This window comes from Dendrobium catenatum, unplaced genomic scaffold (assembly GCF_001605985.2).
Source record: "Dendrobium catenatum unplaced genomic scaffold, ASM160598v2 fragScaff_scaffold_665, whole genome shotgun sequence".
Taxonomy (NCBI): Eukaryota; Viridiplantae; Streptophyta; class Magnoliopsida; order Asparagales; family Orchidaceae; genus Dendrobium; species Dendrobium catenatum.
Window position 1 is genome coordinate 3,325,869 of NW_021319127.1, and position 18,936 is coordinate 3,344,804.

Below are 18,936 nucleotides of genomic sequence, written 5' to 3' on the forward strand. Positions count from 1 at the left end.
AGAAGGTTCCAAAAATAAATCTGCTTCCGAAGCGCATTCACAGTAAGCTCCGCCTGCATCTCTTACCCCATGTCTTCTTAGCTCGAGCGATCGAATGGCATGGCCCCGTCGTCTTTGAAATCCATCTCCAGGCCTGCTATTCTCCTTTTCTCTTTCGCCGCTCTCCTCGTCCTTCTCATTCCCTTCTTCTCCTACTCCTCAGATCCCACCCACCGCCGCCGGCTCGTCTCGTCTTCCACAAACCCTACTCCGCCGCCTTGCTCAGCCATCCTCCGCCTCCCTCCGGATGAACGCTGCGCCTTCTCCCGTTCCCACTGCTACCCCTCCGGCGGCCTCGTCAACTACTCCTCCCTCCATTTCTGTCTTCTCCATTCATCCCCTCTCCTCTCCTTCCCCTCGCTCTCTCTCCTCCTCATCCTTCTCTTCTACCTCCTTGCCCGCACCGCTTCGGATCACTTCTCTCCCGCTGTCTCCCTCATCTCCTCTCGTCTCCTTCTCTCCCCTTCAATGGCGGCTGTAACTCTCCTTGCCCTCGGAAATGGCGCCCCTGACCTCTTCGCATCGATTTCCGCTCTCCATACCGGTCAGGCCCGGACCGGCCTTGCGGCTGTAGTCTCCGCCGGCGCATTTGTCTCTGCCTTCGTCGTCGGTGCCGTAGCCGTCCTCTGCCCCACTTCCCCCTTCCCCCTTGAACCATCGCCCTTCATCCGCGACGTGTTCTTCTATCTTCTCGCCGCCTCCGCCATGTTCTACATCTACCTCAGCGCCGAGATCTTCCTCTGGCAGGCCATGGGGTTCGTTTTCTTCTATATCTTCTTTGTTGGGCTTGTTTTTTGGATGGATTCCAACATCGACAGAAGGGAAGGGGTGGAGCATGAGATGATTAAGCTGCCAGAATGGGATTTGAAGGAGGCCGTGGCAAATAGGGAGGCATGCAAAACAAACGAGTCTGGCTGGGGATTTTGTCAACTGATAAGGAACGTAAGTGTGCTTTCAAACATTATCTGTTATCCTTTCGTTCATTGCGCTCATTTTCTATGTAGAATAGAAGTGCATTTAATTCTAGTTGCAAATGGCTGCTTATGGCACCGTTATTTGAGTGTCATTACTAGGCATATTGAAAATGGGTTGGTACTGCTTTGTTGGATATTTCACCTTCCCTAATTAAAAGCCTCACCTAAATATTGAAGATAGTGCCACAAACAAAGAAGATATGGAAGTCATCCATAATTTTATCTTTGCAAATACAAATAATAATGTTTGCAACCCTTTTGTTGAGTAAGGAAACCTTGCTAGAAAAGTTTCTTATATAAAGAAATCAAACAGAAACTGAAAATTTGAGGGGAGTGATAGATATTTCAAATTAAGAGCAGTTTGGATTATGAACGCTTCCATTCATCAGAACAGGGAAAGCACCACTAGAAGATAGAAAACAATACACAATGTTCTGATTGAATCAAATTTGAACATATTGATAAGAGATAGAAAAGTTCCTTTGATGATAAGGAATAAACTCTTTCCATAACCTATGCTAACCACTGCAAGGAGCAATCATTAATCCTTTTGTCCTTAAAGTTAATGTTTTTACCCTCATGAACTTTCTAAGAAATATTGAGAAGAAATTAATGAAAATCTTTAGACTCCTTTAATAAAGTTGGAAACAACTGTTAAAGTATTTATCATGCATGATACGGCTAATAATATAATCTTTGCTTTGTTGAATAGACATCCAAATACATTTATCAATGAGAGACAACTTAATCATGATTATATCTTTAATGCCAAGACCACCCATGTTGTTAGCCCTACTTAGTCTTCCACTTGATAAGATTTAAACCTTTAATATTACCAATCTTTTTGATAGCCCAATTAGGATTCCAAAAGAAAGAGAAGTATATAGAGAAATATAAGTGGGCACATAACTAATAAACACATAACTAATAACATTACCGTTTTAATATAAACTATCTTTTGGATTGCCCATTTTTAGGAAATATAAGAGCACATAATTAATGAACACAATTCAACCATATCTGGAAAAAAAAGTTTTGAATGAATCTTGCCAAAGAGAGTATTCCAAAAAGGATGTTGAATGATTTTTATCACAAAGGGATGAGTTCTTGAAAGGAGAAGATTCAAGGGAATAACTCAAAATGTTGGCAGAAGGGTACCCATACCAAGTTGCTTATGAAGGTAAATCAAGGAGGATTTGGAGAAATTATTTTGAGGCTAGAAATTTTTTCAAAGATGATCAAAATATTCTCGAGAATATTTGCTTTATAAAAAAGCACCACAAAATTATAAAAACTCATCCGTGAATTGGAAACTATTAATAAGTGGCTCCCCATTTTTAAAATAACAACCATCAATCCTATTATGTAGTATTTTATGTAAGACATCATCAGTAATAATGAAGTGAAGAAAAGAGGGGGTCCCTGTTAATAATGTTCTGAGAAGTTCCATAAGAGTCTAGCTGAAGTTTTTTTTTTTTTTAAAGCTTATTTTCACTAATTCCTCGTGATGATTCAAATTCCAAAAGTAGCATCTGGTTCTTTCATATGAAATTATGGAAACATGATTTTAGCATTCTAATTGTCACCTTGATAGCCTGTTCTTCAGTTGAATGAGGTATCATCTTTATATTACCTTGCCCTCAATGCTTTCTCACTTAGATACTCAATCATCATGTCCTCGAAGTTTTTCTTCACATTGAATCGTATCTTATAAATCCTCGTATATTGTTCGGCCTTTGTTTTAATGCTAAATGCTGCCTTGAAATAGTTCTCATAATTGAATTTGCTTCAGAAGTTCTTCTAAAATCGTCTTTACTTTCCACCAGATCCCTCGACTGTGGCAAGTTCCTGCCACAACTCTTTTAAAGCTTACCATACCATCACCATCAGGAGAATGGAGCAGATTTCAAGCCGCCGCCAACATAGCCTTGTGCCCCAGTTTACTTCTTTATTATTTTAGCTCCTTCATTACCATGGACAGGCGGCTTGTGTTCATCATTCCTCACTATAATTTCCCCCTCTGGTCCATTGTTCTCTTCATTAGCATCTGCCTTGCAATCTCCCACTTCATTCTTGAGAATGAACCTCCAGAAACCGAACGGACAGCCACAGCAATTGCTGCATTTGTGATGAGTGTTGTCTGGATCTCAACACTGGCAGGAGAACTGTTGAACTGTTTATCAGCAATAGGTACAATTATGAACCTTCCACCTGCAATCCTTGGTTTGACAGTGCTGGCATGGGGAAATTCAGTTGGTGACCTTGTTGCTGATGTAGCGCTGGCACGGGCTGGGCACCCGGCAACCGCCATTGCCGGATGCTTCGTAGGTCCCATGTTCAACATGCTTGTGGGGCTCGGCTCGGCGCTTGTGATGGAGACTGCAAATTTGTACCCTGAGGCTTACAAGCTCCAGTTCCATGTTAGCATTGTGGTTGCATTTGTGTTCCTTCTACTAAGCCTCATGAGCTCCCTTTTAGTTGTCACCTGGTTCAGGTTTCGGGTCCCTAGGTTCTGGGGCTATTCCCTTATGGGGCTCTACTTCACCTTCACTGCTTTGAGCCTGTCAATGGCAGTTCTTTCCAGATGAATTGGGTATTTATGTTCTCCGGCGAAAGCGGCCCGAGAACCTCAGTACTTGTTTCTGGTTTGGTGTTATATTATGGCTTTCTGGCACAGCAAGATCAAACGATTATGGCTAGCAAGCATGAGAACAATGGTATGTGATCTCCTTTATCCTCAGGTTTTTTGTGATCGGCTCTTATTAGATATTCATTTCTTGTAGAGATGATTATAAGATTGCATTGTTCTATAAATAAGTAGGATGATGACATTTTTGGCTAGCTATTTTTACTGTGTCATTTCATTAAAGATTCATAATAAGCTGATCCCAAATAGTTTTTCCGAGGCAAATCGATATGAAGAAGATGCTGATTAGATAATTTGATCAAATATTTGTGTTGGACATTGCTTGAGAGACTTTGATGTTTGTATATTGTTTGGTTTCTCCCTCCAACAAAAAATGTAAAATCAGCAACTTTGAATAGTTTTTCACCCAATTATAAAACTAAATTCTTTGTTGGTCTAAATTGGTTCAGTAGAAGTCTGTAAAAAGCATGAGACCACTTCTGAGGTCATTTGGAGATGAAATTATTATGTGCGGATGCTAAACGCCGTCCAGAGACTAACTAGAATACGTCATATCGCCCCTTGCTCGATAATTGGCTCAATACTATTGACATGGCGCATTCTAATTGATCTTTGGATGGTAAACTGCAATCGGTGTCCACAGAATAATTTCTCACTTGGAGGAGCTGTGGCGTTTAGTTCAAGCAGGCTGTTGTTGCGGTGGAGAATTTCTGAATTGGGTTGGAACAGATTCCAGTCTGAATAGGCTTATTTTTATTAAATTATTAGCTCAAAAGATAATGCTGCTCGTGAAACTTGAACTTCAGTATAGGGCAAAAATCAAATTATTAAAAATAAAAACAACAAAGAACGTGATTTTATTTTGATTTCCTTTTAAATTTTATTAAATTTAATATGATGCCTAATTTAGTGACTTTTCAAAATTTTACGTAGTTTAAATTTCATTATAGGGCTATTATGCCAGTTTCAAATAACCAATTGAATACAAACTTTTACTAGTTAAGTGTTTGTGGGATGTAAAAATTTCTTAAGCCAATATTACTTTGGTCAAAATCAGCCAATCAAATAATTCCCATTAGCCTCGCTATATACATATTCAGTAAAGTATATCATTGTGCCCTATTAGATTTACTCGAATTCGAACTAAAATAAATAAATTATCTTTTATGAATTAAACCTTTTTTTTTTTCTTTACCTGCTGTACGTCTGAAGCCCTAAAAACAACAAGTACAGGTAATCAAACCAGCTTTAGAAAGAACCCACTGAGAATAATATGACAACTAAAGCATTACATCCATTCTTCCTTCAAGAAACTGATCCCTGATATCATCAAATAGTGAAGTGATTGAAATGAGAGATCTTTAGCAAGCAGGATGGATAATGTTACCAGCCATCTGTGAGTTTCTAAAACAACTTTACAAGCTAATCCTGTCATTTACATAATTACAAAATAGAATGCTAGCAACTTATTTCCATAAGACAAGTTGGATATATTCTTAGTATATACAAATATGGATATCTCACCAAGCAAATCTCTTATAAGCTTATTCTGTGAATCAGCATGAGCTCACATTGCACTGTGAGGAAGCAGCTATCACAGAATACTGTTTCACACGAGATGGGAGCCCAAAGAAGCTTCTGACTAATCCATGAAATCATGAGTTTCCAATGTTGGCCACAAATGGCACAAGTCGCTTGTAGTCCCTCTTTCGACCGAGGGCACAAGTATCGAGAACACGACCAAGTATCATGCGAGTATTCTGAAGGGATATCTCCCTCTGTGATTGCCCACCATCAGCAGTAGCATGAGTTGTAGATCCCACCCCAAACGCAGACCCGGCGGCGACATACTGCAGTTGCCCGCTCTTAGCCTTGAATGAACTTTGAGGTGCTAGTATACTTTGCAAAGATTTTTCACTTAATCCATATCCATTCTCTGTTGAACCAAGTTCATCACCATGATCGCCTGCTAAGGTGCTGCAACTTTGCAAAAGTGCTTCTAGCACACTCAATGCCTCCCTGCTTAAGGTACTTTCCACTAATTGTGATACAATGCCATAGACATGAGGGCTCTGAGCTGCATCTACTGGAGTTTGATGTAGGAGAGCTTTGAGCAGTAGGAGTATCACGCGCTGGTAGTCAACTGGCCCTCGCTCAAGAAGTCTTAGTAGATGTCCAAATGCTAAGGAGGAGTGTTTAGGAAACCATTCGGCGCAAATGGCTGGTGATGCACGGGTAAAGAGACCTTCAGTTGAAGTTATCTCACCTTGTGAATAAGCTAAGAACACCTCGGCGAGGTCATCCAAAGACTTCTTGTGGCACCAGTATGAAATGTTTGAAGCAACCAAACATGCCTTTTGGTACTGATGTTGGAGGGGTGATGCTGATCCAACAAGAGGCAAGTCCTTGTTCAGCTGCAGCCCTAACCAAGGTAACAAACCTGTAATGTGCATTAATAGACGTGTCTCTGGGCTCCCAAATATGGAATCACAGCTAGGGATGGTTATTTTCGATAACACCTCGATTGCGGATCCATGGCTAATGGTGGACATGAGTCCTTTCAGGACTAATGGTTGCACTCCTTCAAATGTTGGCACCTTGCCACCAGATGGCAAAGACTCTGGACCAGGGCGTGATTCTTCCCTTTGAAGCTCTGCACCATTAGGACCATAGGTGTCAAACTCATCTCGCGGCACACTTGATAACAACACGTTCTCAGTTGTTCGATCGTGTAATGACAGACGGTCAATCACACGGGAAAACAACTCTAGCACCTGACAGTACACATGTATAAAGTCTGTATGCATCATAGCAACACACCCCCAAAACAGCTGTGGATATAGGATAACCTTCTGGGGCTCCATATTCTCAACCATCACTTGTAATGTTAGGAGAATCTCCATAGCAAAGCCTAAAACAGGTGGTACAGGATTTCCCAAGCACCTGTGAAGGCATCGGAGTAACAACACGCAATTATCACTTTTCACGCTAGGCCGAAGAGCTCGATATATTTGGTGGGAACGACAAGCAAGGTGCCTAGAAGTGCACTCTACTGCCCATTTGAGTGCCTCGATACCCCAAGTCTCACGAAGGTCTCCTTGGAAAAATATGGCATCAACCATGTCCAGTACAAGTGCAGATAGCAGTGCAGCACTAGGAAGTTCTATATGAACAGGCGTTGAATCTTCATTCTCCCACATTAAACAACCACGCTTAGACTGAATATACTTTATAAGGCTTTCTACTTTATGCTTATTTTCTCCTTCACTGTTTGCAGTTCCATATAGCTCCAAATGCCGACCAGCAAGGGAGTAAAGCAAATTAACAAGCAAATTCTTGCAATGCTCAAGCACAATATCCTCTGAGCTATCCATGGAAACACATGTAACATGGAAGAGTAAGGGCAAGTTCTCACGAAAATCTTCATCATTCTCATATGCAATTTCAGCAAGTAAAATTAATGCTATATCTGCGCGTGATAACGAGTGTTGATGTCCCTGCAGGGCTGATTGAAGTTCAGTAGCATTAATGCCATGCAACCCACTACTTGCTTGGTGCAATATATCTTCACCAGAGTTTGGTGTATCAATAAAGATGTCTCCACTGTCCCTTGACACGTGACGGCTTCTCAGATTTCCCGTTGAACCTCGGACGCCCATCAAAGGCCCTGACATATTCATCAATGATGGAAGCAACTGCCCTGACCGGCCAGCAGTAGCAGCAACAATGTTAACCTCAGGAGGCATTGGGCTTAATGGTCCTGAGATGCTTCGACCTGTCACAGTTGAAGTCCTCCAGCTCAAATTCCCACTAGCATTCTTCAGATGACCATCAAGAGATCCTCGAACAAGCAGAGGTGACATGTGAGGTTGGCTATCTACAACAGTTGCAAGCTGTGCCATTGTTGGTCCTTGGGAGAACTCCAGAACAATGTTTGCAGTAGGATCCACCTTTCCTGGCCTAACAAGATCCTCACTATCCTCTAACATCCTCTGAGACAACTCGCACACCAAGTGATCAATGGTTTGCTGTGGGCAGATGCGTGCAAGATACAAACTCACACGTTTGGCAACTGAGAAATACGTGGCGAAAGCCCAACTAATTTCTGCCGATGGATTCGAATCGCAATCTTCAATTCCTTTGGTGACCAAGAAGTCCAAAACTGGTATGATATTCCTTGTATTACTTGCAACAGTGCTCCATAATTTCTCAATCTCATCAGGAAACTGATCCCCATGTTTCCAAGTGACATAATAAAGACTTTTAAGTAATCTCTCACTCCACCCAGATTCCCATAGTTTCAAGAAATTTAAGTTCTCAATCCATGGAGCCATACATGTAAGTACTTGATGCTGCGCAATTATGTCCACAGCATCAAGTAGACGCTGCATGATTTCTTCACAGAGCTGCTCGCTCAGTTCTGGGTGGTCTTTGGCAAGTTTAGCGGATAATTTATATTGAAACTGTTGGTAAGAATCAGGAAGGTTGCCTACTACAGAAGCTCTATAATGGCTGGCACTCTCAGTATCATCCTCAGCCCACTCACGAACAGAGAGTGTTTCCAACATTTGAAGAGCATCATCACGAATTTGCCTGGAAGGATCAACCACTTTATAAAGAATCAAGCTGACAAGCCTCTGTACCTCACACTTTGGAATCTCTAATCTCATGTACACTTCTGCCAGGACACTGAAGTAACCATCTGCCAAGAAGTGAGGCTCCGAAGCGTAGCACTAGAACAAGATAAATAATTTTTTGTTAGGAAGATTCTTTTATATAGAATATAAGTGAACAGAATAAAAAAAAAATAACCTAATTGTATTGCGCCTAATCTCCAAAAGGGGGAAGATATAGGATACCAAAATTAGGATATCAACTATCATGTATAACATGTTTACGAAGATTTGCATAATGTATATGAGGTGCTAGTTTTCTAAACAAGCATGATATATCTGCTTTTTTATGTTGCTATGTCTAAACGATCCTGTACTATGATGAAAACATAAGTTAAATAAAAGGCCCATGGTTATCCTGTATCATGCTAGCCAAGCCTTTGATGGTGGAATGCACCATGCCAAATCTTGAGGATCAAGAACGGGTAAAAATGAGGGGAGAGGAGCATGCATGAGCCAAGCTTCAATTGTAGAAAGATGTTTATCCTATTTTCTGCATTTTATTGTATTTTATTTTGTGTATTTTTCCTAGTTTATCCTTATGATGAGTTAAATGAGTGTTATAACCCAAGGGGCATTTTAGTTTTTGAGTCCTTCATATTTTGACGCCTATATCGTGAGATCCTTGGCTATTGTAGAAAGATGATGGTTATTATGAATTAAACTTCAATTTTTTTTTTCTGAATTGTGGGTTTGAACTTTGAATCCTCTTGAGAAGAGAGTGAAATCCCTAGGAGTAGGGCAACACAACACCCAACAACCGCAGTTGTGGCAAGGTTTTTGGCTCTATCTTCTCTCCCTCCTCACCCCATCTTCCTCCATTGGCTACCAAGCTCTCCAACCTCCTTCAAAACAACCGGCCGATCCCTTCTTCCCCCTCAAATCAACCAACCAAGCCTTCCTCCCTCTTCCAAGCAATGGCCAAAATTCCCTGCTGCCCCATACAGCCAAGCAATCTCCTCTCTCTTCCATTCCCACTCACCTGCAAGCCAACCCTTCCTCTCCTCCCTTAGTTAGTCAACCCCCACTCCATTGCCTCTTGGTATTCCCTCCACATTTTCCTCTTCCCCATTGATTTCCCCAAGGGCTGCTACATATTCCTATTCTCCTCCCCATTAGCTCCACTTTAATTACTGTATTTTCCCCTTCCGCATTAATTCCTAATGGCTGCTATCTTTTATGATTCCCCCCATTAAATCATATTGGCTACTGCCTTTTCCTATTCCCCCCATTAATTCTTACACTAATTGTTATCTCCCCCTTCTCCATTAAATCCCCAATGGATGTTGTCTCTGCCCCTTCCCCCTATTAACTCCCTACTAGCTGCTGCCCTTTTCTCTTTCCCCCATTAATTCTTCATAGTTGCTACCCCCCACTTCCCTCCCCTATTAATTCACTAGTGTTGTTGCCCCTTCTCCCCTCCCCCTTCCTTTTCCTTAGCTGACAACTAGGCTGCTCTTCCCCTCTTCACCTCTTCTAGCCACAGCCGCCCTCCCCTCCTCCTTACCCGCTAACATCAGCTTTCCTCCTCCTCCCTCTTCCCCTTAGTCGGTCACCTCCCCACCCATATCTTCCTTCAGCCGACATCCCCTCTCCCAAACAGACACCTCTTCATCACTTTCAGCATGCCAAGCCCAAACTTCCTTCCCCAAATCGAGGACAGCCCAGTCATCCATGGATGGTTGATCCTGACTTGATCACGGCTTCGTAGAGTCGACATTCATCGGTATCCCTTCTTCGACATCGACGTCGAGAACGACCACAACATCCAAGAATGCGTGGATCGGATTAGCTTCTCTTTTGCAACTTCCATTGACCATCGAAGACCTCCCGTCTAATGGCAACTCACCTATGATCCACCTACTACTTTTCTGGGTAAGTTTTTGTTGTTAAAAACCTTAAACATTTACTTCTTAGTGTCATTGTTAATATCATATTAAGTTTTCTTCCACTGAAGTTATTTAAATAGTGTGAGTGAGGGAACTTCATTGTGACTGTTCTAGATATTAGTTGTGAGATTTTTATGACTTGTGGATAAGTACCTATTATCTTGATTATTATTTTACTGATCCCCGCTAATACTTGTAATTGTTTGCTATTACTTTATCAACAATTGAGAAGTTGTTTAAATCAGCTCTTGATCACCATTATTATATAATTGCTAAGCTTACAATTCATTATTATTTATAAGCAATTCCAGAATCTAGCATAGGTTTCACATCATAAAACCTTAATTCCCTCCGAAATCAAAATTCAAATCAACCCTCTTTCCCTAAATAAATCCTTCCTAATTCCCTCACAAATCTGAATTCAAATCAGTCCTCTTTCCTTACATAAACCTTTCCTAATTTCCTCCAAATCTAAATTCAAATCCTCCTTTTCCTAAATAATTTTCTCAAAATTTTAATTAAAACTTTTCTAAATAACTCCCTCTTTACATAATGAACATTAAATACCCTGGGCCCCACAAGGTGGGCCCCTTGATGTATGATATTCTCAAATCTTGTTCTAATGAATGAATATACAGTTGTAGAATCCATGATATTATTTGATTTTTAAGCCTGCGGCCTTCAAAACCTATTACAGGATGAATTCATTATAAAAATATAGATTTTCAAGCTCACGGCTCATATGATAACTTGCAAAGCTAAGACTCAAACTCGGTCCTCTATTAGCTTTTGAATAGAATTGACGGATTCAAATAATAAAATGAAATATTTAAATATCTTGATTACGACTGTGTTGATTAAAAATATCAACCACATGGGATGTTACTTTCAAAATGCCCACCTCCACCACCCAAATTCCAAAGATAATCAGTTGGAGATTAAATTCTAACAAAAATATAAAAATTTAACATGTACAATCATAAAAAATATTCAAAATGAAATCTACCACTTCAAACTTAAAGCAAAATCTATGGACCTTCCACAACAAATTTACCAATGATGATATATTTAATAATAATATTCGCTCACAAAAAGTCAAATCTTATTGAGTGTATCGTTGTGATTCATTTTTAAACAAACTTTTACTAATAAAGACGTGACACATGCCTCTAATCAATAGTTTTGCCATCAAATAGCATGACAGGTAAATAGTTATGACTGGTTGATTTCGCTGCAAAATGATACCATCAAATTATAATCAAAACCAGAGCCCTCAAGTTCACAAATAGCTAAAAAATTCTTGAGTAATGAATTTTATTGTGTAATTGATAGAAAACAAAGCCCTCAGTTAGTTAAGGTCAACTTAAGCTTGTCCGCTTAATCAAACATCTACCCCAAATCTACAAGATTCCCTTGGACAAAACAACACATGGCTGTTGACAATGATACTTTGATCCAATTGGGTTAACTATGAAACATGACAACTCGTGATAACAAAATCAATAAACCTTGATTAAGTTCGTTATCATTGCTCCCATCATCTACTTTAAGTTAATGGTGGTAGATTTCAATCAAGTTGCTGCTATGATACACTAAGCATTTAATTTCTAATGATTAACTTTAATCAAAAGATCTCTTGATTTCAGGCGGAATTATTAACCATAGGGGATTGCACCTACAGGAACTTGGAATCATATTATGAAGTCCTCACAAAATAAGAATGAAATCTCTTGGCAGTGTCTTTTCTTAAATCTAATTTGTTTTCCAAAATCTGACCCGAAATCACCAAAACTCGCTTTGCAGAAGCCGAGGCAAGAATTTTTTAAGCGCGCACATTCAAATCCAATTAGATAGATCCCATAGCAAGTCATGATACACACACCCAAAAATAAAAAACACAAATCAGCACAGCCATTGAAAGTATGTAGTTGCACCATGCACAAGGATTTAACAATGCTAGTCTAGAGAAGGGTTACTCTATGTCACCTTCCTTTGCATTGCAGAGTGACTATTTTCATGATTTGAACCATCAACACCCAAGTAAAGGCAACCTAATTGCTTCCCCTGGGGTAGCCTTTTATAAGCCTAAGCAAGTTGATTATTTAGCAAATCATGTTACACTTAGAAGTTACTAGAATAACATACGAAAAAAATGAGGGGGAAGAAATACCTGGTCCATACAAGCTGGAAAAAGATCCAAATTTGTTTGAATAAGATTTTTTAAAGCAGTCTTTGCTAATGGAACACGGAGATGGCCTCCTTTATGTTTGTCTCGTGCCCCTGCTGCACGCCCTCCATCTGCTGTATACTTCGAATATGATGGTGTGCGTGGATCTACAGGTGAATATCCATAAGGTGCTCTTGGTGCTGAGTCAATGAACAAATTATTGATCCAAGATATCACCCGTCCAGTCAGCTTTCTAGCGTTATCATCAAAGCAAGGTCCATATAGAAGAGAGGCAATAGCATTCATGGAAACCCATTGAACTGCTTCTACCTGTTCAATCACCTCCTTATCAAATGTGATTTTGTCTATGGATTCCCTGGATCGACCGTGTTGTCCTGATTTGTACCGCTCTACTTCTCGACGATAATCACTAATGCCTTCTTGTCCCCACACGCTTCCAGATTCATCACACCAAGTCATGAGCAAGTCAAAAATCTTCTTTCTTGTTCTGACATCAAACCTCTCTGACTTAGAGTCGACAATCTCTGGCGCAAGATATCTTATGACAGAAGCTAATGCATACCGAAGAGGCTGCAAATCTGGAAAACTTTCAGAAGGTGATGTTAACAATTGGCGATATGTTTCATCAATGAACTTCATAAAATGTAAATGGAGAACAGGTTTGCGACGCAACATCCCCGGCCAAATTTTCTCTGCAACAGCACGATGAATATTCGCAATATGCACTCGGAGTTCTTCACGGCGAAATTTTTGATTCTACAATAACAAGAAACTACATCAAATTATGCTCAACCTAATACCTAATGTATCTGAATTTCGCTCGATGCCCAAAACAGAAAGTTTTGAACAGCTAATTTGATTAGCATAATAAAAAGCTTTTGCAGGAAGAGTATGTGAAATGAATGAATATTTAACAACTATGATGGTATATTGAGTGCTAATTGTAGCAATGCATCTGTTAAGAATCGGTTTAGTGTTCCTCTATTTTTTAAGGCTTTCAAAAAAAAGAATTTCATCCTGATGGTTTGTACTAAACAAAACAAGTTTGAATTCAAAAATCAGCCAAAAACAAAGAACCTGCGTAAGAGAAAATCCTTAATAAAGAATACAAAGTTGAGAAAAAAAGCAAACACGCTATTCAACCAAAACGTGGAGGATCAATGAATTGCAATATATTACTTTTTGAAACACAACTTTAAAAAGATTTTTAGCCAATTATACTATACAAATTATGACTACTGAATAGCTCATCCGAGATTATACCTTCCATTTCTGTTTCCCCTCTGACTCTGACCAAACATCTTCAATGAAAGATGCAAGCTCTCCAAACATGACTTCACATAATTCAAGATGACAATGACCCAGAGCATTGGTGGCCGCAAGCTAAGAAAGATAGAAATATTAGTCACAGGAAGAGCAAGTTGTTCTCTGTTAGCTGAAAGTTGAAAATTGAGGCATTTTTCCCCTAAACAGATCAAAATTCCTCTGTGCGTTTATCCACACTAAAGAATGGAGCAAATGAAGGGAATATTGTGCACTTTTTGAAATATGTTAATTGAAAAGGACAAAGAAGGCAACACACAAAGAAATCAAAAAATATAATAAATAAAAGCAAAATTAAGGTATTTTGTATGGCTAAATGATGAAATGAGACTAATGTTAATTGCAAATGTTTGGAACGACCGAAGTGAGAATTAGAACGAAGTCAGCGCATAAATGAAGAAAAATGTAGAAGAGAATTTAAGAGTTTGTCTTAAGGTGTCCAGCAGTTTAGAGATAAATTCAGAGGATGCTAATTTCCTCTTCCTTGTAATGGCGTTCTTACTTATCATGTTTGTTGTCATTCAAGGCACAACAAATATTTACATTTTTTTTCATCAAGGTATCCACCCAATATGAATATTAAAAACTAACATAACTAAAATATGATAATTTGGAAAAATATATATATACTTCTACTTGATCTTGATAAACTTCCATATACAAGAGTTAACCCGTTAATCAATCAGAAGCTTGTGACATGCAGATGATAAATACAGGTACGTTCTTTAGCATAATCAAAAGTGTATTGAGTGTGCATAATGCCGGTATTTTCTTTTTAATTTGTTTGACATTTTTTGTTTATTTGGAAACTATTATAATGAAAAACATTTATGCTGATCCTTGATCCAATTCTAGTTTTTCTCATTGCAACCAAAGAATGAAATAAACCATAAAATATGGCATCTATGCACTGTTGTCCACAGTGTCCAGATCAAAAAGCTTGGTGTGATAGATGAATATTTCATTCAATAGGCCTTTTTTTTTCTTTTGGAGTTGTATAAATAGAGAAGTAAAAAACCTCAATTAGATTCACATAAGAAAAGACGAAGTGAACTATAAAGAAAAAAATTTTAATGAATTTACCAAAAGCTTTGTATTCCAAGATCCTTGGGTGAAAGATTGCAACAGTGATTCAGAGTGTTATTGCCTCTCCAACCAAATCAAATGTAATTTTAGAAAATAACATTTTGAATGAAATAAATGTAAATTTTAGCATTTATTTAAGTTAAAAAATTGATGTAATTATAAAACGGTTTCAATCGTTAGAGCAGATATTTTCAAAATTTTCTGACCATCCATGTGTCTCCTCACTATTTATCACCACACTGTTATGCTTTTTTTTTTTAAACACAAGTGCTAGTGTTATGTTCACTTACATGTATTGCAATGAAGCTTGACAGTCGCTCTACCTAACAATGTTTTATGAGATTTATATTGATTGTTCACCAGCCACCCTTTTTCGTATCTTTGTTGTCATACCCCTCTTTGGTTTATTATATCTTGGTGGCAATGATAGAATCTTGTCACTCTTTGGCCACTCTTCATCACAAATTAAAGGCTTGACGTTAGGTTCCATCTATGATAATTATTTTGTAGTTGTTGTCATTAGATTTGTAATCAATGCACCTACCTGCATCATGTATATTCTTACCAAGAATCTCCCTAATCCTTAGACATAACTTTCCACTCCAGCTTATTGCATTCTCCTTATTCACCAACATTCTTGTCATAACCATAGATCTAATACTTTAAAACATTGAAACAATAAACAATTCTCTAGCATCAACTATCAAAGCATTAAAAAATTCACATATACTAATGAATAAAATATCATATTCTGGGATAAAGTTGAAATGTGATCTTGACTATTCACTTGGAGGATTATCATTTAACTATTGAAATGCTGTTGAATCTAATTGTTCTAATTCCTACATTTTGAATGTGAATTGGCTAACAATTGTTGTCCTTGCTACCCATAATGTATTCTTCAATGTCACACCAATAAACCCCCAAATTTAAGCTTTGGTGCAAATGTCTAGTACAAAACATGTTAGTACTATAGGTAAAATAATATCAAATGCAGGAATCAACCCGTTTGGCTTGTCTAAAATGAAATTGAAGTTGTGCTGATTTTCTAATATCTATAGATCTCTGCCAAGCAAGTTGAAAATCATTCCCAATTGCTCTTGTTTTCTACTTCAACAACTGCATATGCAATCGAAAAGATGCTATTATTTTGATCAAGTGCAACAACTGTCAAAAATTAACCGCCCTACTACCCTTTTTAAAAAACACCTATTAAAACCCATAATTGGCCTACAATCAGACAGTCTTTTTTGCGAGCATCAAATAAACATATAGTCTCACAAAACTTTTTCTACCCTCTAATGATGAGGACATCGAAGATCAACGGCTACGATCGTGTCTATTTATTTGGATGTATTTTATTTGTTACTTGTACTTTCCCCTTTCTACCCTCACTTGAGGGCTTTGTTTTATGTTTGCCCTAGGGGCAATTATGTCTTTTTATTTTCCTTCATGTATTTGGCTATTTAAGCTCTCCCCTTCATCTTGGAAAAGGATGATGAAGATTGATATGAAAATTTTGGTTTTGGATCTCTTTGTGAGTTCTCAAGTGAGGAAAGCCTAGGAGAGGCTCGAAGCAATACCCAACAGCCCCTTGGTGGAGCTCTTGGTTCCTATCTTTTCTTCTTCTAATTCTTCCCTTCTTCCCTAGCAGCCGGAATCCCCACCTGCAAGCCGCCCAAGGCCACCGGACACCTCCACTCACCGCCGACCTCTAGCAGCCAGCCTCCAGCCGCCGGACCTCTAGCCGCCGGCCTCCTGCCGCCGGCATCCCCCTTTGCCACCACCCACCCGCAATAAACCCTCCTCCATCCCCTCCATTTTCCCTCATTGCATTTGATTAGTTTCCTAATTTGGAGAGATCACTTGGAGGGAGTTTCAAATCCAAAATTCAAATTTGAATTAGGAGTTAAATGCCTTCTTAATTTTCTTCCTTCATTAAGGAATTAATCGCAGCTTTAAATCTGAAATTTAAATTCAGATTTAAGGATTAATTCAGTTAATTAATTATGGGGCCCACTTATTTGAATGAAATACAATCCCCCTCCTCCCCCCTATAGGCCGTCCCACTCATCCCTCTCTCTCATTAATTCTAGCCATTATTACTCCCTTATTAACTCCCCAAATTAAGCCCCATTCATATTCAAATTGAGCCTATTTTCCCTCCAATCCGTCTTAATTGAGAATTAATGACAAGGCAAGCAATTAAACCACCACCTCCTCCTCTCTCTCCCTCCTAATGCCGCTGGCCAGCCCCTTCCCCTTGGCCACCCCTCTTCTTCTTCAAGATTTCTCCCCGTTGGAGAGCTCCTAACTGCTGTCCAAGAATTATAGCAAGTTAACCTTGCTGTCCTGCATTCCCAAGAGACTTTCCTTGCAGCCCAGAGTTCCGTCAATCACCGAATTGCTATCCGGAAAACCCCAAACGTCCACAGCAGCTGTCCAAGGTTTTTCTAAGCCTTGTAGGTGGCTGTCCTGAACTGTACGGAGAGCTTAAAGCTGCTGTCCAGTAATATACATAGTCCCTTGTAGCTGTCTCTCCACTCCGGAGTTCCAGATTGCTGTCTAACAACATCCAAAAGGCTCGTGGCTGCTGTACCCTTTCGTTTCAACCTTCCAACGATTACCCGGAGCTCGCATCTCTCTTGTCTTTGGGTAAACTCTTCCGCCGACTCTTTTATCTTCGAAGTTGCTTCTCAATTGTGGTCTTAGTAGACTCATGAAGATTATGTTAATCTCTTATCCGCTAAAGCCTAGTAATTAGAAGAGTTGTGTGAGGGATCTTTCTTAGACTAATCTTATTGTTAGTATTGAAATTTACTGTTGGAACAATCCATGTATGCAAAGTAAAATTTATTTGACTATTTAATGATCTCAAATCTATGCATGTGAGATAAAAACCTAAGCTAGGTACCACTTTAATATTTATTTTATCGTTCAATTCCGCATAAGATCTTTCTTATTCTTGCCTCTAAATCTAAACGTGCAAACTTCATTAAGAAAATCATTTTCGCATGGGATTGTATCACATCACCTAAACCCAAGCCTTGAGTTGTAAGCATAGAAATAGTTGAATCTAGATTCTTATGTGTAATTTTAAGATAGTAGTCTTAAATTTTGTCAAATTGATCTTCCTCTTTCATATGAACCAACTGATGAGCCTTTTTCAAGGATTTTCTTAGCATGAATTTTTTATACAAGTAATTTCAAGTCAACAATAACCTCCCTTCTGAAGACATTATAATAACTAACAAAACAATTTAACGGTTTGTTTCCCTTTATCTTGAGTCCCTACATATTCAATGCAATCATGTAAACTATTTTCAAACAAACCATCATCTTCTTGCATCTCATAATCAATATCATGGAAGTCTTTACAATCATCTGATTCAACACACACATACAGTCTACATCATTATTACAACAACTATTTACCTTCATATATCTATCATCACCCTTATCACCATTCTCTATTTCTTTATCAACTCTCGATCAAAACACTGAATAATTATAAGAAATTTGAAACTTCGACTAACTCAGTAATGTCTCATGATAATAAAAAATTCTATCCCCAACATTTTGAATGTCTACTATTTCATTATTCAGAATTTTTATCATAAAAATAATAATGACAAATTCACAAAAAAATAATTTAAAACTACAAACATAAATAGTCATAGCTTTGAAATTTTACTCAAACATTTCTACTAAAATCGTTGGATCTACTGTCCCTTCATTGTCTTTATTTATTCATGTTAGAAACCTTACAAATATTTAATACCACATATAAATAAATACTTTAATAAAAAAAATTTACCTCTATAAATTTCTCAGGTTCGCAATTGATAAATTATTCTTGAACGGGCGATAGGACGAATGGGCGAATAGGCGAATGGGCGAATGGGCGTCAGAAGCGCTAAGTCTTCTGCTTGCTTGAGCCAAGGGGTGGCGACTCCATGGGAAGAAAAGAAACTTGCACCTCAGCGCTCACTCCTACTGAGTGAGGTATTATCCCTTTTGGGGTGTGAAAAATAAAGCCGTGTGTAAGGAGTTGAAAAAGTTGCATCATGTTTGATGGAAAGAAGAAGGGGAAGAAAGAACTCCTAACCTGCTCTTC

At 38.8% G+C, this 18,936-nt stretch overlaps 2 protein-coding genes across 3 annotated transcripts in view; one reads left to right on the forward strand and one right to left on the reverse strand.

Annotated features, from left to right (window-relative positions):
- On the forward strand, positions 1–7,067 carry LOC110092134 (cation/calcium exchanger 5). The gene is made up of 3 exons (XM_028695678.1): positions 1–981; positions 2,840–3,730; positions 6,938–7,067. The coding sequence occupies exons 1-2, from the start codon at positions 100–102 to the stop codon at positions 3,599–3,601; spliced, it is 1,644 nt and encodes a 547-aa protein (XP_028551511.1). The 5' UTR covers positions 1–99; the 3' UTR covers positions 3,602–3,730; positions 6,938–7,067.
- The window catches only part of LOC110092133 (cell morphogenesis protein PAG1), a gene marked incomplete at its 5' end in the record, with an annotated part of 53,054 nt that continues 39,047 nt past the window's right edge, over positions 4,930–18,936 (reverse strand). The window contains 4 exon segments of one of the 2 annotated variants that reach the window (XM_020816529.2): positions 4,930–8,393; positions 12,209–12,307; positions 12,393–13,166; positions 13,674–13,793. In XM_020816529.2, coding sequence (XP_020672188.1) covers positions 5,316–8,393; positions 12,209–12,307; positions 12,393–13,166; positions 13,674–13,793 — 4,071 coding nt within the window. 2 annotated transcript variants of the gene reach the window in all.